Source organism: Panthera onca, chromosome D3 (assembly GCF_046562875.1).
Source record: "Panthera onca isolate mPanOnc1 chromosome D3, mPanOnc1 haplotype 2, whole genome shotgun sequence".
NCBI lineage: Eukaryota > Metazoa > Chordata > Mammalia > Carnivora > Felidae > Panthera > Panthera onca.
Window position 1 is genome coordinate 47,895,455 of NC_138350.1, and position 20,648 is coordinate 47,916,102.

A 20,648-nucleotide genomic window follows, 5' to 3' on the forward strand; every position below is an offset into this window, starting at 1 on the left:
CTTGCCCTTTTATCTTTAAAAATCTTGTCCCATCTTTTCCTTTTTCAAAAACCTTCATTAACATCTGGATTGATTAATTTTTCCTTCAGGTTTGTATGGGATGGTTTTGTTTGGTTTTTCTTTTAATATTGTGTTTAATTGTTCCCTGAGGGATGAATAGGTGGACAGTATTTTTCAAAGAAAATTGTAAAAGTAAATATGCAAAAAAAAAAAAAAAAAAAAAAGAAAGAAAAAAAAAGTACCTCTCTTATGAGAGCAGGTGGTAGCAAACCTGTTTTTTCCCCTCTTTTTGCGCCTCCATTTATTTTTTTTCCTAGCAAGATTTAAAGGACTGTATAATTTCTTTCCAAAATATCTTGAAAGTTTCCTAGTTGCATACTATCCTAAATCTTTCAATTAAAAAAAAAAAAAATCAAATACACTGGCCTCATTCCAAGAACAGAGCCACTTTGTATTAGTTGCAAATGTTTGATGAAACTGCAATATTGTCATTTTTGTGACATTTCCTTTGCCCCCTAGAGCTTTTAATAACTTTAGTATTCTAAGGGCCTCTAATTTAGAATCAAACTCACAGGGATACCATATTGTGTTTCGTTGCAAAAGTCATTGACTCTATCTTAATATAGTTGAACTGTTCTCTTGTGTGGTAATTTGTAAGGTTATCACTTGGGATGTGCTAATTGTTATCACACTGGTATAAACTATAAAGCTTTCATTTGTGATTTTTTGGTATTTGGTCTGTCTGGGAAGTTTTCTTTGTTCAACTGTGAAAATTAGCATGGATTCCTTTCAGTTGCTCAATTTAAAATTTGTTTGCTTTCTTTTTCCAGGTAACTAGCTACCTACCAACCTAGTCATAGGAAGTAGATTAAGGAGAATACCTTATGAATGCAGAACTCCAGATAACTATTTAGAGAAGTTGTAGGCTTTGTTGATCCTGAGAAATGTTTCAGCAATGTTTCTCACGTAAATATTAAATAACTTGAATCCCCTTCATACATAATTTTATAATCTATGGTGGTTTCAACCGTTTAGGATAGAGTTTTGATCTTGATCATTTCTCCTGGGTGTTTTCTTCTCTATTAATACCATTTTTGAGTCTGTTCATTTCTTTTTTGCATTCTGGGTATAAGGACAAACTGTGTTAAATCAGGCAGGTTTTTATAAACGTGTCTGATAATTTTTTTTTCATCCTTCCCATCGACTTCCAATTTTGACATTCTTATTTGGAGCTTAAAAAAAATAGGCTGCCCTTGGGATTTGCCTCCAGCCTAGTCTCAGTCCATTGAAGTGGCTCCTTCTGCATACTGTTCTTATTGACCTGACAGGTTATCTGTCTGTTTGAAAACCTTATTGTTGTCTGGCTGAAATGTCTATGGATATCCTTGTAATTCAGACATCTTAGTCTCAACTTTGGGGCTGTTTCCTGCCCCCTCCTCCCTTTTTCTATTTTTGCCTGAGGAAAAAAGCAACAATATTTTAGAGTGTAAGCACTCTATTGTAACTTTATATTTTAAATATCAATACTTTTGGGGCGCCTGGGTGGCTCAGTCGGTTGAGCGTCCGACTTCGGCTCAGGTCATGATCTCGCGGTCCGTGAGTTCGAGCCCCGTGTCGGGCTCTGTGCTGACAGCTCAGAGCCTGGAGCCTGTTTCAGATTCTGTGTCTCCCTCTCTCTCTGCCCCTCCCCTGTTCATGCTCTGTCTCTCTCTGTCTCAAAAATAAATAAACGTTAAAAAAAAATTAAAAAAAATAAATAAATATCAATACTTTTAAATTCTGGTTTAAAAATTTTTTCCTACGTATGTTTCCTAAAATTGAAGTACTGACATTCTTCCATTTTACCATCTATTTGTGAAAAGTTTTAGATGGATTACTAATTGCCAAATTCTAACTTCAAGCAGGTAGGTACATCTTTGTTTAATGCAGCTGTAGGCTTGTCGAAATACGTGCTGTGTATCCTAGATTATCATCTAGCCTTCGATGTTTTCCGTTCTTACCACATCATCCAGAATTCTGAGGAGCAAGCCACCTGACCTTGGAGTTCATACATCCTGATTCCTTAAACATTTGTTATATATACTGTGACCCTTCTTTCCTTTTGAATATATCCTCTTTCTCCTTTGGGAAATGTGAATTCAGCACATCTGTGCAGAATGAGACAAAGAATTCATTTACTTCCTTTTAACAACTCCTAGCATTCCCACTTTCATTTGTTACCAGACAATAGAGGAAAGAAAAAGGAATGCAAGACCTGTACCTGCTGGCACTTAGCTTCACAGGGCAACCAGTAGAAACTGTTATATTGGTATGAAAAAGACAAAAGATTTTTGTTTTTTTAATTTTTTCTATGTTTATTTATTGCAAGAAAGTGCCTGCACTTGAGCAGAAAAAGAACAGAGAGAGAATCCCAAGCAGGCTCTGTGCTGTCAGCACAGAGCCCGATACGGGGCTCGATCCCACAAACTGAGATCATGACCTGAGTCAAAACCAAGGGTCAGACACTTAATCAGTTGAGCCACCCAGGAAGCCCCTTAGATGAAAAATTTAAAGATACGGCGTCCGTGAAATGTGATAGTTAAGGCTGTTAAATTATAGCAATTTGTATTTAAACTTATGCTAGTTCTGCATGAGTGAAAACTCATGGAACACTAGACAGGACAAAATGAAACTTGTCATTTTAAATATGTGTGTGTGTGTGTGTGTGTGTGTGTGTGTGTGTATACATATACATTTTTTTTGGTCATTAAGAATCTATTTTAGCAATCCAGTTAATTTAGTATGGAGAAGACATTTGTAAAATGACAAGTTGTAAAAAGCTTGTGTACATAGAGAAACAGATGCAGACATTTCAAAGCATTGATAGTCTAGGACAGAGGTTCTCAAACTTTGGTGGACATGAGTATTATCTGGAGGGTTTGTTAAAATACAGATTGCTACCCCCCCCCCCCCGCCCCCTTCCTAGTTTATGATGCAGTAGGTCTGGGCGAGGCTTGAGAGTTTACATTTCTAACAGATTTCCAGGTAATTCGCTATTGCTGCTGCTCCTCTGGAAATCACACTTAGAACCATTGGTCTAGGAGGAGAAGGAAGAGGACCTTTAAAATCCACCACTTTTATTTTCCCGTTGACTAAATGGTCATAGAAGGTCAAACAAAATACTGTGGTTTGGGAATCTAAGAGTTGGCATCTTGAACTGGCATTGTTCAGTTACCATTCAGTAAATTCTCTTCTGGGAGCTGAGAAATGGATATTTTCTCAAGAGATGTATATTGGTTGTATCTCTTGATTGGTGTACCTTACATAGGAAAGATAGTATTTTATTTAGAGCTTCATCAGAAGGTTACATGCATTAATTTGGAAGTATAGGATCTGTGTGGCCTGAGGGACATTCTACCCTTTTGGTAGAAGAGGTATGTATTATAAGAGAAATAGCATTGAACTAGAAGTCAAGAGTCTTCAATTCTAGATTCAACCTGCCATTGACTACATCTCACTTTGGGGAAGTTACTTTACTTCTTGAACTTAACCCAGTTTCCTTTTTTCTTTTTTTCAAACATCACAAGTAAGATTTTTTATTTGTCACCATTAAATGTCTGAATTTTAAACAGATTCTTGGACTGATGGCTGATATCCATCAGCTCGTTCAACTTTAGCACCGGTGTCATCCCCAGTAGCTTTTCCAGAACTACTGCCTTCACCATGAAGCTCCATGAGCTTTCCCAGTTCAGACTTGGGCTTCTTGAGCATTTTTACTTTTCTAACAAAGACATCATGGAGTGGATAAATAGACTGACAAGCCTTCTCTGTGTCTTTTCCAATGCTGTCTGGAATTAGTTTATTGACCACTTCTTTCAAGTAATTTGTCTGCACCTCTCGGGTCATGATTTCCATTATCTTTTTCCTAATTTGGCAGACCTATTGGTGCTGAGCATAAGAGGTCTTCCAAATCCAATTGTGGCGTTTTTTAGTAAAACCGACACAAAAGAAGCGAAGAAATTACCCATCGGTAGTCTTGACATCAACATGGGTTTCAATCATGGTCTGCCATTTTTTGACCATGGAGCACATTTTGTCCCGGGTAAGATCCATGCCATGGAAATTAGTCAGGTTTTGCCCTGAACATCTTCAGTAATTAGCTTCAATTTCCCACATGCAACTTCATCATTCTCCAGATCAGCAAGGCTTACTTCAAACACAGGACCCTTGAGGCCATCAGATGCGATTTTGGTTCCTTGAGTTCTTGTGACTTGTGTTTTCCCAATATTTCTTATATTAAACATTGCTGGTGCTTTCACATCATACCAATCTTTCTTTGAAAATGGATCAACCACTTTCTTCTTGGCTCCCTTTTTGCCGCCTTTCGTAAGGTGCTTGTTCTTGCTGACCACCATGTGGCACTGCTCAGGGAGCCAAAAGGGCCCCAGTTTCCTCTTATAGTTGATCCTTGAACAACACAGGGGTTAAGGTCACTATCCCCCTGTGCAGTCAAAAATCTATGTATAACTTTTGATTCTCCTCAAATATATCTACTAATAACCTTCTGTTGATAGAAAACCTTACTGGTAAAATAAACAGTTGATTAAAACATTTTTGTCTGTTCTATATATTATATACTATATTCTTATTCTAAGATAAGCTAGAGAAAAAATATTAAGAAAATCTTAAGAGAAAATACATTTCTAGTACTGCACTGTATCCCAAAAAATCATATATAAGTAGACCCATGCATTAAAACCCTTGTTGTTCAGACCCTATTTAAAATGAACAGAGGGGTGCCTGGATGGCTCAGTCTGTTAAATGTCTGACTCTTGATTTCTGCTCAAGTCATGATCTCATGGGTCGTGGGTTTGGGTCCTGCATTGGGCTCTGCTCTGACAGTGTGGAGCCTGCTTGGGATTCTCTGTCTCCCTGCCCCTCCCCAGCTTGCATGCTGCTCCCCCCCTCCTCAAAATAAATTTTAAAAAATAATAACAAAATAAAGTGAATATAACAGCACATGTTCTGCTTATGTAACATAGCTGTCATAATTTAGGGAAAGGTGAGGTGTAAAAGGAAAAATAGTTACTTAAAAACATTAGCTATAGAAACATTTAAGATAGATGCCATCAAGCTCTTAAATAAGCTCGATACTGACCCATAGATATGTAATTTTTTTTCCTTTGTTTTTTTTCTTTCAAGAAGACTGGAAAGAAGGTTGAAAAAAAAAAGAATGTAAGAGGAAGACATGGAGGGGGAGGGTTCTGTAATCTAATACAAATTATATTTGTTTTAAACAATATAGAAATCAAGTATTGTGTTTAAGTCTAAGGAAGAAAGTGTCTAATTGAGATCAGAGAATGTGCTATTTACTGAAATGTAGAGATGGATTAGAAGGGCAGACTAACAAGGCATTGGACTCTACATTCCAGATCCCAAGTATCTCAGGTGTTCTGGACAGTAGCTTGACATCATAAGAACTAGCATTAGTGGTTGGGAGAAAAAAAAAATACTCAGACCATGTATTGTTAGGTTTGGTGGATTGCCTGCCTAATACTTGTCTTTTAAGGGTTGAAAGCGATGCTATGTTTCTATTGTTGTATCCCTGAATTTTAGGTGAGATGGGGGGAGGTAGTTATTGTTTTTTAACTTGCTTTGTTGGTTCTGTTGACTTAGAATTCATTTGTTAATGGTGTTTAGTGTGGTATTGTTTGCTTCTTTTGTAGTATAATATTTTAGGATTTAACCTTGTTTTCCCCAGTAAGTTGCAGTAATTTAGAAGTGATTATTAGCATTGTTGAGAATTTTAGAGTTTGGCCAATTAATTTTTACAAAGCATATCTAAAATTCTACCTAAATGTTTACTATTTAAAAAACATCTATTGGTGGTAGGGTTTTATTATTTCTACGTACACATAACGTTAACTGTGAAATCTAAGCAACACACTATTCGTAATTCTTTGCAGAATTCAAAACTAGGTAGCGTACTTTATTTCTCTTATTTTTTCAGATTCTTTCAAATATTCCTATTTAGTGGCAATAGCTATTTTCATTGCTACTAATGTATGTTGTTTGGACAGCATACATAAGCTCTGGGGGAGACATTAACTCATCTCTCAACTCTGTCCTTTATACCTTATTATCACTTTCTAAAAGTTCATAGCAAAATCAGACTGAGGATGATAGCACTTCATATTTCTGGATCATTTGTTTTGAAGGACAGCTCTGCTGTTGTCTCTTGTACTTTCAGCACCTGCCTTTTTTTTTTTTTTTTAAATATCTTGCCTGCCTTAAGCATGAAAAAGAAACACAGTTTTGAATTTTCTATAGTGTCAGTGTCATAATTATCTAAATAATTTAGTCCTTCCTGTTAATAATGTCCTTGTGTCCGTGGAGGGACTTGACTATATAATACTTGATTTATTCATTCTTTATGCATCTCCTCTAATTCTGCTTCAGTTTTGCTTTCCTTTTTCATTAATTTTTTTAAAAAATCTTTTGTCTTTCAAAATTATGTGCTTAGCATCAAGAAGTACCTCTGTTGACCTTTACATCTGAGAGTTTGTGTGATCTTTAAGGTAATCTGTTAATGTGTTTTGGACTTGATTAAAGTGACTATTATCATAGTTGTACTTAAAAATGAACAGAGACAGATACTAAACATCAGGAATAAAATAATCTTCAACCACCATTGCTCTATTGCTCTCTAGGGCACTGACTTGGATTTTAGGGGACTTATGCTTATTATCAGAGAAGACTGTGATAAGGGAAATGAAGGCTTCTGCCTTTTTCATTAGCCATAGGAAGGAGTAAGGGTACTCTTAAAAGAGAACTTGCCAAGCCTGTTAGATCTTTTTGGACCAAAGTGTGTGTTGCTGGTGTAAGTAAGCAAGCAGGCTTTAAGTTTTATGAAACAAAGCTTAGTAGGAATATAATTTAACAGAAACCTGTTGTCAGAATTCTGGTTAAACCAGCTTTTAAAGGTTTCAGTTGGTGAAGTAAAAACACTTCCGACTGTCTCTCCCACTGAATACAGCTATAAAACCTGAACAGAATGCATGGAGAAGCTATGACGGTTTTGAAAATAGTAGGCAAATTGGGGAAAAAGATGAGACTTCAAAATACCACGAATCCAGCAGTGAGGTTGCCATCCCTCCTGCACCTCCCCACCCCCATTCTTCGTGCTGCTTACTGTTGACATGGACAGTCACAGATATGTATGGCAAAGCAGAGTAATTAAAGCCCCCAGCTTTCTGGCCAGAGGACAGAAAGAGGAGACTAGGGAACCAGAAATTACTGGGAAGATTGTGAAATGGGAAGAGCTCAGGAAAGCAAGCCTGTATTATTATTTTAGACTCCTAGGCCCACGCTTGAGCAACACATTTGTCATATGTGAATCTGATTCTAATCAGCATACATAAAGACTTTAAGAATGGAACTAACAGGGGAGATTTAGTAGCTCAGTCGGCTAAGCATCTGACTTTAGTTCATGGTCTGACAGTTCAGGTCATGATCTCACAGTTCATGGGTTCAAGCCCCACATCGGGTTCTGTGCTGACAACTCAGAGCCTGGAGCCTTCTTTGGATTCTGTGTGTGTGTCTCTCTCTGCCCCTCCCTTGCTAGTGCTCTGTGTCTCAAAAATAAATAAACATTAAAAAAAAAAAAAAAAAGAAGTGGAACTAACAGAGCAATGCTAGGTCCCAGACTGACCACCAAGTGGTCCGCATTTGGGACATATCCAGTGAGCACTACAAAGGCTTTGAAAACTGAACTCATATTGGAGCTTGAGCTAACAGAAGATACATCGGAACTTGTGGCCTAAATCTAACTGACCTGTTCTGCATACTAAAATTAAAATGTCATATTCCAAAGGATTTAAAGAAGACCCAGAGTCTTATAATATTTAAAATGTTCAGGGTACTATTCAAAATTACTTGACTTGAAGAATCAGGAATAAATTTCTAAAATAGAAATTTATTTTTTTAAATGGAAATTTTAGAACTGAAGATAATAGTAATCAAAATAAAACACTTGGCTGGATAGTTGAAAAGAGACAAAAGAGTAAAGAGTGAACTTGAAGATGGACAAGTAGAATTTATCTAATCCAAAAACTAAGGAGAAAACTGATCAAAAACAAAAAACAGAAAAACAGAGCCACAGAGACCTGTGGGACAATGACCAAAGGTCTGGCATTAATGTTATTGAAGTCCCAGAAGAGAAAGAGTAAGATGCTAAAAATATGTTTGGAAAAATAATGGCTAACAACCTCCCAAATTTAGAAAGACATAAACCTAAAGATTCCAGAAGGTCTGTGAACCCCCAAACAGGTTAATCACAGAGAAAGTCAGATTCAGTTGCATCTAAGAAAACTAAAGACAGAGAAAAAATTCTTGAAACTAGCTAGAGAGGTGTACACTTGTCTAATAAGGGACAGCAATTCAAGTGATTGTAGATTTCTTATCAGAAACCATGGAAACCAAAAGAAAGTAGCAAAATATTTTTAAAGTGCTGTAAGAAAAAAACTGTCAACCAACCCAGAATGCTATATCCTGTGAAAATACCCTGCAGTAATAAAGGTGAAATAAAGACAGTGCAGGAACAAGAATAGAATCTTTTGCCAGTAGACCTACTCTAAAAAAAAAAAAATGCTTAAGGAAATTGAAGTTCTTCAGAATGAAGTGAAAATGATACCAAAGGAAAATTTTAAACATTAGGAATTAAGAAAAAGCAACAGAAATGGTATATAGTCTGCCTTTAAGCTTTTTAAAATATTAAAAATAAAAATTCTAACATTGTCGGATTTTCAGTGTATACATATGTAAAAATAAGAAAATTATAACAGAGTGTGGGGAGTAAAAGGATATAAGGTATCTGTATTCCACTTGAATTGGTAAATTATGGATTCTAAGACTGAAATTTTAATTTTTTTTTAAACATTTATTTACTTTTGAGACAGAGAGAGACAGAGCATGAACGGGGGAGGGTCAGAGAGAGAGAGGGAGACACAGAATCTGAAACAGGCTCCAGGCTCTGAGCTGTCAGCACACAGCCCGATGTGGGGCTCGAACTCACGAGCCGTGAGATCATGACCTGAGCCGAAGTTGGACGCTTAACCGACTGAGCCACCCAGGCGCCCCGCTAAGTAGACTGAAATTTTAAGTAAGTATACTGTAATTTCTAAAGCCACCACTTAAAACAATAGGTAAATTAAAGTGAAATATTTAAAGTTCAGATAACCCAAAAGAAGTAGGAAAAGGGAAACAGAAATGAAAAACAGAAGGAACAAACAGAAAAGAAATAATAAAATGGTAGACCTAAATCCAAAAACATCTAAGTTGTTCTATTAAGTGTAAATGGTCTAAATATACCAGTTAAAAGATAGAGATTGTCAGAATGGATTTCAAAACCATGACTAAATTATATGTTTACAAAGAGACTCATTTCAAATGTAATGATGTAGGTAAAAGTAAAAGGATAGGAAGAATGCTTATGTTAGAGAAGAAGAAAGGTCTCAAATTAATAATCTAAGCTTTTATCTTAAGAAACTGGTAAAAGGAGAACAATATACATCCAAAGCAAGCAGAAGAAGGTCAATAATAAAGATAAAAGCAGAAATCAATGACTTTGATAACAAAAGGAAAAAATAGAGACAGTAAAACCAAAAGCTAGTTCTTTTATCATAAAATTGACAAATCTCTAATTAGACTGAGAAAGAAAAAAGATGCAAATCACCAATATCAGGAAAAAAGAGGTGGAAATCACTACAGACCCTGCAGGGTAAGGGAATACAAAAGAACAACTCCATGCAAGTAGTTCAACAACTTAGATGAAATGACCAGTTTTTTCAAAAGCACCATCTATCAAAACTTAGCCAAGTTAGGTAGCTAACCTCAGTAGTTTTGTAATTATTAAAGTTAATTTATAGTTAAAACCTTTCAATGAAGAAATCTCCAGGCATAGATCATTTTACTTATTAGTAAATTCTCCCAAAAATTTATAGAAGAATTAATACCGTGTCTCCACAATTTCTTTCAGGAAACAGAAGAGTTAGGAACTCTTCCAGTTCATTTTATGAGACCAGTATTATCCTGATAACTAACCAGAAAAACATTACAAAATAGGAAAACACTTCGGTATCCTTTGTGAACATAGATGTAAACATCTTCAACAAAATATTAGCAAATCAAATGTAGCAATGTATAAACATAATATATCATGACCAAGTGGAGTTTACCCCCCCAGGAATGCAAAGCTGTGATTTAAAAAATCAGTGAATGTAATCTACCATATTAACAATCTAAGAAAGATCATATCAATTAATGCAGAAATACATTAGATGGATTTCAATATGTATTAATAAGAATAACTCTCAAAAATCTAGGAATGAAGAGGACTTTCTTAACCTGATAAAGAGCAACTATTGAAACCCTACTATTAACATTATTCTTAATGATGAAATGACTGAATGCTTTCTTCCAGAGATTAGGAAAAAGGCAAGGATGTCTGTTTTCATCACTATTACTCAGTGTTATATTGCCCAGACAATAAGGCAACAAAAAGAAAAATAGAGAAATTAAATATAAATAGTGTGGTTTTTTTGTTCTCTTAACCATGTCTTTTGTAGTGCAAGAATGTTTCTAATTTGTATGAAGTCTAATTTGTCAGGTTCTTTTTTTTTTTTTTTTTTTTAATGGACCTGTTTTGGGTGTTCTGTCTTAAGACATGTGAGATTTCAGAAAACCAAAGTATACTTTGCAGAGTGGGAGAAAATGTTTTACTACATAGGTAGGGAATTTTGATGACAGAGGTCAATTTAAAAACTTTTTATTTGTTGTGACTATCTTGCAGATGTTAATTTTCTCCAGGGAAAGACTTAAAAAATATAGCTGATAGTTTGATTTGTGCTGCAGGGTAGATTAATTAAAATCACATTTTGTCACCTAGAAGTTCCAGATTATGACAGCATCAGACTCTGAAACTATCTATACTTTTTAAAAGGCCAGCATCAACAAAGGACAGTTTACAACCCCTGAAAACAGTTTTTTAGCAATATATATATATATATATTGTGTGTGTGTGTGTGTGTGTGTGTGTGTAAAACTACAGTTTAAAAGAGAGTTTTCTTCCCTGTAATTTGTGAAAAGCAAATGGAGAATGGTTCTTAGTTAATTTTTTTTTTTTTTATTTTTAGTTATGTTTTCTGCTTTACTAAAGACTCAGTTACCTAGGGATTATTTTTGGTCTTTCCTCTAATACTATGAAATATCCTGAAGTGGTCTTTACTTTGTATCTCCTTGAGACTGCCTATTTCACCACAAACTTTACTATTTTCATCCTGCTCTTTTTTTAATATGTTCAAAATTTGGTCAATTCTCTTTTAAAAAAAATTATTTTTGATGTTTATTTTTGAGAGAGACAGAGCACAAGCCAGGAAAGGGCAGAGAGAGAAGGAAACAGAATCTGAAGCAGGGTCCAGGCTCTGAGCTGTTAGCACAGAGCCCAATGCTGAGCTCAAACTCACAAACTGTGAGATCATGAGCTGAAGTCTAAAGCTTAACTGACTGAGCCACCCAGGTACCCTGGTCAATGTTCTTTTTAAAGAATGTTCAATGTGTGTGTATAGGGCTCCTCAACAGATTACTTTCAATTGGCTATCTTAGAGCCTGATATTGTTTGAATATTTGTTTAGCAACCAATGGCAGGTTCTTTATTCATTTCTCTCCATAGTAATAAGATTTTGATGGTAACTGAATGTTCTTCCTCTTCTGGAGAAGCTTAAGGACCTTGTAGTGATGTTTTATTTTGACTTGGTTGTCTTTTCTTTTCTTTTCTTTTCTTTTCTTTTCTTTTCTTTTGTTTTGTTTTCTTTTCTTTTCTTTTCTTTTCTTTTTTCTTTTTTTTCTTTTCTTTTTTCTTTTCTTTTTCTTTCCTTTCTCTTTCTTTCTCTTTTTTTCTCTTTCTTTTGTTTTCTTTTCTTTTGTTTTGTTTTCTTTTCTTTTCTTTTTTTCTTTTCTTTTCTTTCTGAAATACCATTTGACACTCACCTGCCCTTGTAAAATGATACTATGGTTTCATGTATTTACTTTACAGTTCTAATGTCTTATTTATCTGTCTTTTAATGGGGCATCTTTCATGAGCACCTTTCATGAGTACCCACATAGTAAATTATATCTTGTAGATTTGGATATTCTGGGTTAATTATGATAAAAACTCTACAGCAAAATAGTACTTTCAGTTTTTAGCATGAAGATAAATATAGAGTAAATCCATGTGAAAGTGTGATCTATAGAAAGGGCTTGTAATAAGAACACTTGGCTCTGAGTTCTGTTTCTACCACTTATTTATTTATTTATGTAACCTTTATGAAGTTTTTCTAAGCTCTTAGGGCATGTCTTCCTTAGTAAAAGAAAAAAAAGATGGTACATGGTACATATATGTATAACTTTCTATCCTATTATAATTAATATTATACTTTTTAATGTGGTTGTAAGAGTTAAATGAGTAAATTTTCAAGGAAGTAGTTTGTAAACCATACAGCATAGAACTCTTTCCTATAATTTACAAAAACTGTCTTTATTTTCAAGTAACTTTTATTTTGAAAAAGTTGACTATAGTGTGGCCAATTTGTCTCCAATTTACTGTTCGATTTATTCTTCAGGTATTTCTTACCTGCGATTAAACTAAGGATAGATTAAGCACTAGATGCCCTTTTTTTTTCTGGCTTTTCTTCTATACTTCTTCCTTACCTAAATTCTGCCTCTTATTGTTTAGAGATTCAGGACTAAAGAGTTTGTTGGAGTAAAGGTATTAGGAAATGATGTGCTCTTGACTGTTAGGGGAATTTATCATTTATTTTATACTGTAACTTATTTGGTAAAGAACACAGAAATAGGCTTAATGATCAGTTTCTTCCTCCTTCTGAGCATGACTCTGAAAACATTGACTTTTTTCTTGTTGTTGTTCCATCTTCTAGTTACAACAGTTGGAGCTTGCGCAGATACAGCATAGAGATGCTAACCTCACAGCTCTTGCGGCTATTGGACCAAGAAAGAAGAGACCACTAGAATCTGGGTCTGGAAGTGAGGTATTGAAGTAACGTTTGTTATTTTATTTTTCATGTCAAGAAAGCAAGCCAAAAGGAAGCAAAGACATGTACATAGTTTATCCTACCTTGCATGCCGGTGCTGCCAAATGCTTGTTAAAACTCTCCTTTGCCTATTTTATAAAATATTAACTTTGCCTGTTTTTTTAGGATATATATCACCTTGAACTTTACTCCTCTTGATTACTTATTTTATACTTCTTCCTTTTCCCTCCACCCACCCCCGTCTCTACTCATAATGAGTCACATTATCTCAGTTTTTTATTTCTGTGCATTCTTTCCACTGGTCTTAGATAATCCTCTTCCTACTGTATATCTAAATCGAGTTCATATCTTTTTTTCTTAAGTTTTTTAAAAAAATATTTATTTATTTTTGAGAGAGAGAAAGACTGACCCCGCATGAGTGGGGAAGGGGCAGAGAGAGAGGGAGACAGAGGATCTGCAGCAGGCTCTGCAGTGACAGCAGAGATCCAGATGTGGGGCTCCAACTCATGAACTATGAGATCACGACCTGAGCCGAAGTCAGATGTTCAACCAACTGAGCCACCCAGATGCCCCCAGTTCATATCTTAAGATCAAATCTGACATCTTTTTCTTCCATGAACCCCAATTACACATTCCTTCATTGACTTCTTGTCTCAGTACATAATGTGTTTGCATGGCAGATTCTTCTCTGTTCCTTATATGATGCATATTTTTTCTTTGCAAGATTTTAAACTTTTTGAGCAGATATAATCCTATTCATTTGTATTCCTCCACAGAACTTACATACTCAATAAAAATTGTTAATTGTTTGATTAGCACCAAGAAAGAAGCTGACCTACATCTGTAGAACAATTATTTGATGTAATGTTAGATTTGTGGATCGATTATCAGGGTGAGATACAGGTACCACTGAGGTAGGGTCAGCAATAGGAGAGCCATGGCTCATCTGTTTTGCTCTGTAAAATTTAAATATGCTTTGAGACCAGCTCCTCCCTAACATATACCCTGAACATTGACAGTTCCTGAATAAATGACAATCATCTCAGTAGAGGAAGGATTTAAAAAATCTAGTTGTTTTTTATTATAAATATAATGAATGCAATATGTTCACAGGTGTCCCAAAAAATCACAGTATAAAAAATGTTTGAAAAATAAGTGTCCCTCCTCACAGATTTCTAGTTCCCCGTCTCCTGCCCAACCAGACGAAACCATTATTAAGATTTTTGACATAGCCTTCTAAAAATTTATTATGAATATGCACATGTATCTTATGGGTGTTCACAGATCCACGTGCTTGATTTTGTTTTTACTTAATTGTGATCAGACTATGCCTATTGTTCTGCCCTTGATGTTTTTTCCCCTTTTCTGTAATCTCCATCACATAATTGACCTCCATACTTTTTAAAGGTATAGGACATTACAATGTGTAGATAAACATAATTTACTCAACCCATTCTGTAATGGAAATTTAGTTTTCTTCCAGAACGTTCTTGAACTTACATTGTATAATGTAACTGTAGGCTAAATTCCTAACAATGGAATTCCTGGTTTAAAGGATATGCATAACATGAAAAACTTTTTGGAAAAATTCAAACACACAAAAAATAGTATAATGAATCCCCCCCATATACTCACCACTCTGGTACACCTACTATCAATGTATACCCAGTCTTATTTAAATCTGTACCAACTTTCTCTGGTTTTTTATACCTCAGGTTATTTTTTTTTTAAGTTTATTTATTTATTTTGAGAGTGAGCATGTATGGAGGATGGGAGGGAAGGGCAGAGAGCGAGAGCGAGAGAGAGAATCCCAAGCAGGCTCCTCACTGTTAACATAGAGCCTGACATGGGGCTCAAACTCATGAACCATGAGATCATGACTTGAACTGAAATCAAGAGTCAGACATTTAACCTACGGAGCTACCCAGGTGCCCCTTCCTCAGGTTATTTTAGTCAGTTCTAGACTCAGTATCATTTTATCCATAAATATTGTTTGTTGCTTTTGATTTTTGTTACATATTTAAAAATGACCCTCTGAATAAGTTGTATCAGTTTTTAAATCCATTAGTTCCTATTTAACATTAACACTGAGATTATCTTTGCCCTTAGATGGTTGAAAATGTAATTTTTAATGGAGTATTTAAATTGCAAGTAAAATTGAGTAGTTTTTTCCTATGTATATTGGTACTTTCAGTTTACTTTTTGCAACTGAGTTACGTTTTTCAATTGATTAAGAAAATGGAACACACCACACCCCTCCACCCCCCTTTCCAGTTGTCTAGGCTTTCTTGTAAAGTATTTTATTTTCCTAAAAAGAAGATCTTCTGAGTGTTTGTGCTCTGGCTTTCCATTCTATTTGGGAAGGCCTTTCTTAATTAGAATTATGTGTTAATACATTTATCATTTCACTTTTTAAGTACAAATCTTTGATTCATCCAGAATTTCTTTTGAGTAGGAGTTAAGATATGGCTTTATCTTTATTCCCTTCTTCTTTGTTCTCCCCCAGGCTCACAAATCGTCCCAATACTATTTACTCAATAATTCTTTCCCCACTGATTTGAAGTGCTACCTTTATCACACAGATTCAGTATTGAATACAAATTCCCATATGAATTTGGGTCTATTTCTGTATACTGTGATCCAGTGCTATCTAATAGAAATTTTTGTGAGAAAATGTTGTATCCATGCTGTCTTGAATGGCTACATACAGCTGTTGAGCAGTTGAACTGTGGCTACTGATTGAGGAAATAAAATTTTAATTTTTAATTCTATTGATATATATCTATTTATGTATTACTACAAAATCTTTATTTTTCCCCATCCTAACCATTTTAAAGTTACACAGTTCAATAGCGTTAAGTGTATTCAATTTGTTGTGCAACATATCTACAGAACTCTTTCGTTTTGTAAAACTGAAACTCTATGCCCATTAAGAACTCCCCATTTTCCCCACAGCCCCTAATAACTGCCATTCCACTTTGATTCTGTGAACTTGACTACTTAAATACCTCATGTAAGTGGGATCATATAGTATTTGTATTTTTGTTACTGGTTTATTTCACTTGGCATAATGTCCTCAAGGTTGCACATCTTAATGTATTGAAAAAATATGGTAGGGATGCCTGGGTGGCTCAGTTGGTTAAGCATCAAACTTTAGGTCATGATCTCATGGTTTATGAGTTTGAGCCCCACATCGGTGTCTGTGCTGACAGCTCAGAGCCTGGACCCTGCTTCAGATTCTGTGTCTCTCTCTGTCTCTGTCTCTCTGTCTCTCTCTCTCTGTTCCTCCCTCACTCTTTTCTCTCTCTCAAAAATAAACAAACATTAAAAAAATCAAAAAATAAAAATATGGTAAAACTAGCCCAGTGGAGAGTTTTTATGTTTTTATTATTTCTCTACCACAGGATGACCCACTGCCCTTTATTTTTGGTCTCTGTATATGAATGTGTGTAAATATTTTATTAAAACTGGGGCATGCTATTTCATCATGAAGCATATTCCTATATATATGACTTAGCATACTTGTTTCTTTTTTGCGAGAATAGTTATTTATAATTTTTTTTTCCCATCCACAGAGTTATTATTTACACCTCCTTTGAGAAAGAGCTATAGAGATATCTAAATTCCTATCCTTCCTTTCTATTAGTATTATACAATAAATCCTATATTATAGCACATGGGGTGAGTACACTTGCTTTGAACACAGACAAATCTGGGTTTTGTTCTTTACTGTTAAGTTTTATAATTTTTGACACCTCCTTTAAACACAGTACCTCAATTTTCCCCATTTGGAAAATGGGTATAATACCAGCCTGTAATGTTTTAAAGATTGGATTCTGCAGTGTTTAGCTAGTTTCTGGCCTCACGAGTGGACTTAATAAATTATCATTATTGTCATCATAGTAATAGTACCATTATTTTATCTTTTAATCATATTTTATAAGTAGTCTTCATGGTCCATAGTAAATTTGAAATGTTAACCATTAATCTCTTGAGACCTTTGCTTCTCTATCTCATTTGAGTTTGTCACAAATTTTAAAAACAAAACATTCCCTGGTTTACAATAATCAGAGATTTTTAAGTGTTTTTTTCTTTTACTGTATGTTCAAATCTGAGAAAGGTCATAGGTTAGGGGTCAGAGAGAAATGTATTTTTGGTGTTCAGAGATAAAAAAAAACTAGTTTATATGATTTGTCTATTGGCATTAAAATGCAAGATTATTAATTTTAAATTTCAAAACAGATGTGTCATAACTTGTGTTTAAATGTATTGAATAGTGTGTTTGCTTGGTGCTTCTTTAGTTTTGAGAATTTAGGCGTGTACATTTTCCCCTATATTTCTTGGGTTTTAAGCTTAGGTAGTTGTCAGATTTTACTGTATTATATAACAGTACTTTTAAGTAATGCTAACCTAAATTGAAAATATCCATTTCTTTAATGAGCTGGTAACATTTTAGTACAATCCTTATTTTGAAATTAGCTTGAAGACTATTATTTGTTGATTTTTATTTATGATATTTTAACTTTAAAGGCCATTTTCTTTTAAAAATGAGAAACTGGAGAAATGATGTTTTAGGTTTATTACTGATTTATTTGCCCTCCCAGTAACTTAAATTGCATTAATTTGAATTATTAAAAACATTTTTTTAATGTTTATTTTTGAGAGGGAGAGGCAGAGCATGAGTAGGGGAGGAGCAGAGAGGGAGGGAGACACAGAATCTGAAGCAGGCTCCAGTATCTGAGCAATCAGCACAGAGCCCAGCGTGGGGCTTGAACTCACGAACCACAAGACCATGACCTGAGCCTAGGTTGGATGCTTAACCTACTGAGTCACCCAGGTGCCCCTAACTGGAATTATTTAAAACTCTTTATTCATTTGTCTTATTCCCTCACAAAGAATGCAGAAGTTATGTATAAAACCAGAAACTGAGGCTTTACTTTTTATCTTCTTTGTAGATGGGAACCTGAAATCTTACCTATTTGATTTAAATTGGTTAGGATAAGCAGATAATCCCAGAGGGGAGTGAAGTAGAGTCTGGTTCTTTGAAGAATAACTCCTTAGTTTAAATGCATTTTTTTTTTTTTTTTGTCTACTAAAAATGCAGAAAATTAAGCTTACTAGTACCTTTCACATTCATAGATTATCATTTTTGTTGATAATAAATCAACAATAATACATTTGGAGAAATTAGTTTTGGACTTTTGTCCTTTAGTATTTTTTTTCTGTTATGTAAAATAAAGCAAAATTATCTCTTATCCTTAAAGATTTGTATAACCCATATATTAGACTGGCCCCTTATACAAACCGTAAGAGACTCTTAAATACTGAGAACAAACTGAGGGTTGATGGGGGTGGGGGAGAGGGGAAAGTGGGTAATGGGCATTGAGGAGGGCACCTGCTGGGATGAGCACTGGGTGTTGTATGGAAGCCAATTTGACAATAAATTATATTTAATGTAAAAAAATAAACTGGCCCCTTATAGATTTACATTTGATATTCTCTTCTAGAAGTCCTTTTTTTTTCTTTTTTTTTTTTTCCTCTTCTAGAAGTCTTTTAAAAAGTTGAATAGCATCAGCTACTGTCTTCCTTGTGTTAACCCTGGCAAAAAGCAACAAGTACCAATTATCATTTTGAATCAACTATTTATACCATAAACCTGTCAGCTTTACAAAGGGAAGAAATAGGGGTGCCTGGGTGGCTCAGTTAGTTAAGCATCCAACTTTGGCTCAGGTCATGATCTCGAGGTTAGTGAGTTCAAGCCCCATGTCCAGCTCTGTGCTGACAGCTCAGAGCCTGGAGTCTGTTTCAGATTCTTCTCTCTCTCTCTCTGCCCCTCCCCTGCTTGTGTTCTCTCTTTCTCTAAGAATAAATAAACATCCAAAAAAATTTTTTAAGGGAGGGAAATAGTTAAAATTTACTGCTTGGTAATACTTGAATTTGTCCTTAATTTACTGCTGTGGTTTGAAGTTTTATGTGTGGGTGTGGGTGTATTTTTATATAAATATGTATTTATATATACACATATACAGAAATGTGAAATTAGTTTTTAAACTAATATAGGCTATACAGATACTTATAACAGTAAATTAGAACCTACTTTAAGGTTTAGAGTGTTTGCATGTTTGTATTGCTTATGTATATTGCTTAGATCATGTGCGTGGGGTCCTTTGGAATGTTAAGACATTAACTGTACTTCCTGTATTAATTTTAGATCCTTGGATTAGAAAGGATCTTTATTAACAGTACTTTCAAATAGTTCACATAGCTTATTAATGATCCAACATTAATAATGATATTTCTTCATTTTTGTTGAATATAAAGATAGGTTTTATTTTTACTTTATAACATATCTTAAAAATCCCATCATTACACATAAAAGCAATTTTGGAGCTATGAAAGTACACATTTTGGAATTTCAACATGCAGTTTTACTCTCATTGCTTTTTTACAAACATAAATAAATGAGGCCTCTTGAGAACATTTATTCAATTGGCTTAAAATTGCTGATATTTCTTTTAAAATTAAGTGGTTTCAGTACCAAATCAGCTACATGGTGCTTATAGTATTGATGTGTCTAGTATATGTTGCTTAAAATGGTGTTCATTTGCTAACCAGAATGAAGAAATTATCAAGTGGATAGTATATGTTTGCTCTGTCTTGAAGCAGGCTAGAATGCTACCCTATAAGATTTTAACTCTTCGGTGGGGGAGGGGGTGTGTGTGCCTGGGTAGCCCAGTCAGTTAAGCCTCCTACTCTTGGTTTCAGCTCAGGTCATGATCCCAAGGTTCCTGGGATCAAGCCCCACGCTGACAGTGCAGAGCCTGCTGGGAATTCTCTCTCACATGCGCTCTCTCTCTCTCTCTCTCTCTCTCTCTCTGCCCCTCTGCCCTCCTCAACCCCCCATGCATTCTCTTTCAGAATGAATAAATAAACTTAAAAAAAAAAAATAAGAGGGATAAGAGAAGAAAGGGCTTTTACGAAACTTTGCTTAGCAATAAATTAAAAGTTTGAAATCAAAAATAGGTTTTTTGACATGAAAGGGCACAGCTTTAATCTTTATGTTCTTGAGGGGCACAGGTAGTGCCATTTTTTACCACCATTCTTTTGTGCTAGGCTACAGTGGAACCATAACTTCTGAAGTGTGCATTGTTATCTATTATAGCTGACTTGGAGATTTAAACATACTTATTGTCATCTAACACTGGCTATAAATATCACATAGATTGGCTGGAATTTAGAGCATGTTATTACTTTAAATAAAGAAGTAGCTCCTCATTTTTAAAATGTTATTTAATTCACACTTCCATAAACAGATCTGCCTCTTTTAAATTTTCCAGAGATACAGAGGTTGACTTTGTCAGCCATGTTCAGGGACTTCATGCGAAATATGTTAAAGTGCACATTATGGATTTATCTTTCCTTCTTCCCAAATTTCCCTTAAATATTGGTAAAGGAGTGAAAACATAAATACACAAGAATAAGGAAGAGAAGAGAAAACAGCAATAAGAGTATTTAGTAGTATTTGAGTTGAAATTGACTAGAGACTGGAGGCATTGTTTCTAAAAAAATAATAATAATAAC

The 20,648-nt window shown here is 34.8% G+C and overlaps 1 protein-coding gene and 1 pseudogene across 3 annotated transcripts in view; one reads left to right on the plus strand and one right to left on the minus strand.

Annotated features, from left to right (window-relative positions):
- Nucleotides 1–20,648, plus strand: part of TAF4B (TATA-box binding protein associated factor 4b) — a 178,949-nt gene that overhangs the window by 78,866 nt on the left and 79,435 nt on the right. For all 3 annotated transcript variants that reach the window (XM_060613490.3, XM_060613489.3, XM_060613492.3), the window contains one exon: nucleotides 12,954–13,064. In XM_060613490.3, the coding sequence (XP_060469473.1) occupies nucleotides 12,954–13,064 (111 nt within the window). The remainder of the gene's footprint in view (nucleotides 1–12,953; nucleotides 13,065–20,648) is intronic.
- On the minus strand, nucleotides 3,542–4,420 carry LOC132665870 (small ribosomal subunit protein eS1 pseudogene; annotated as a pseudogene).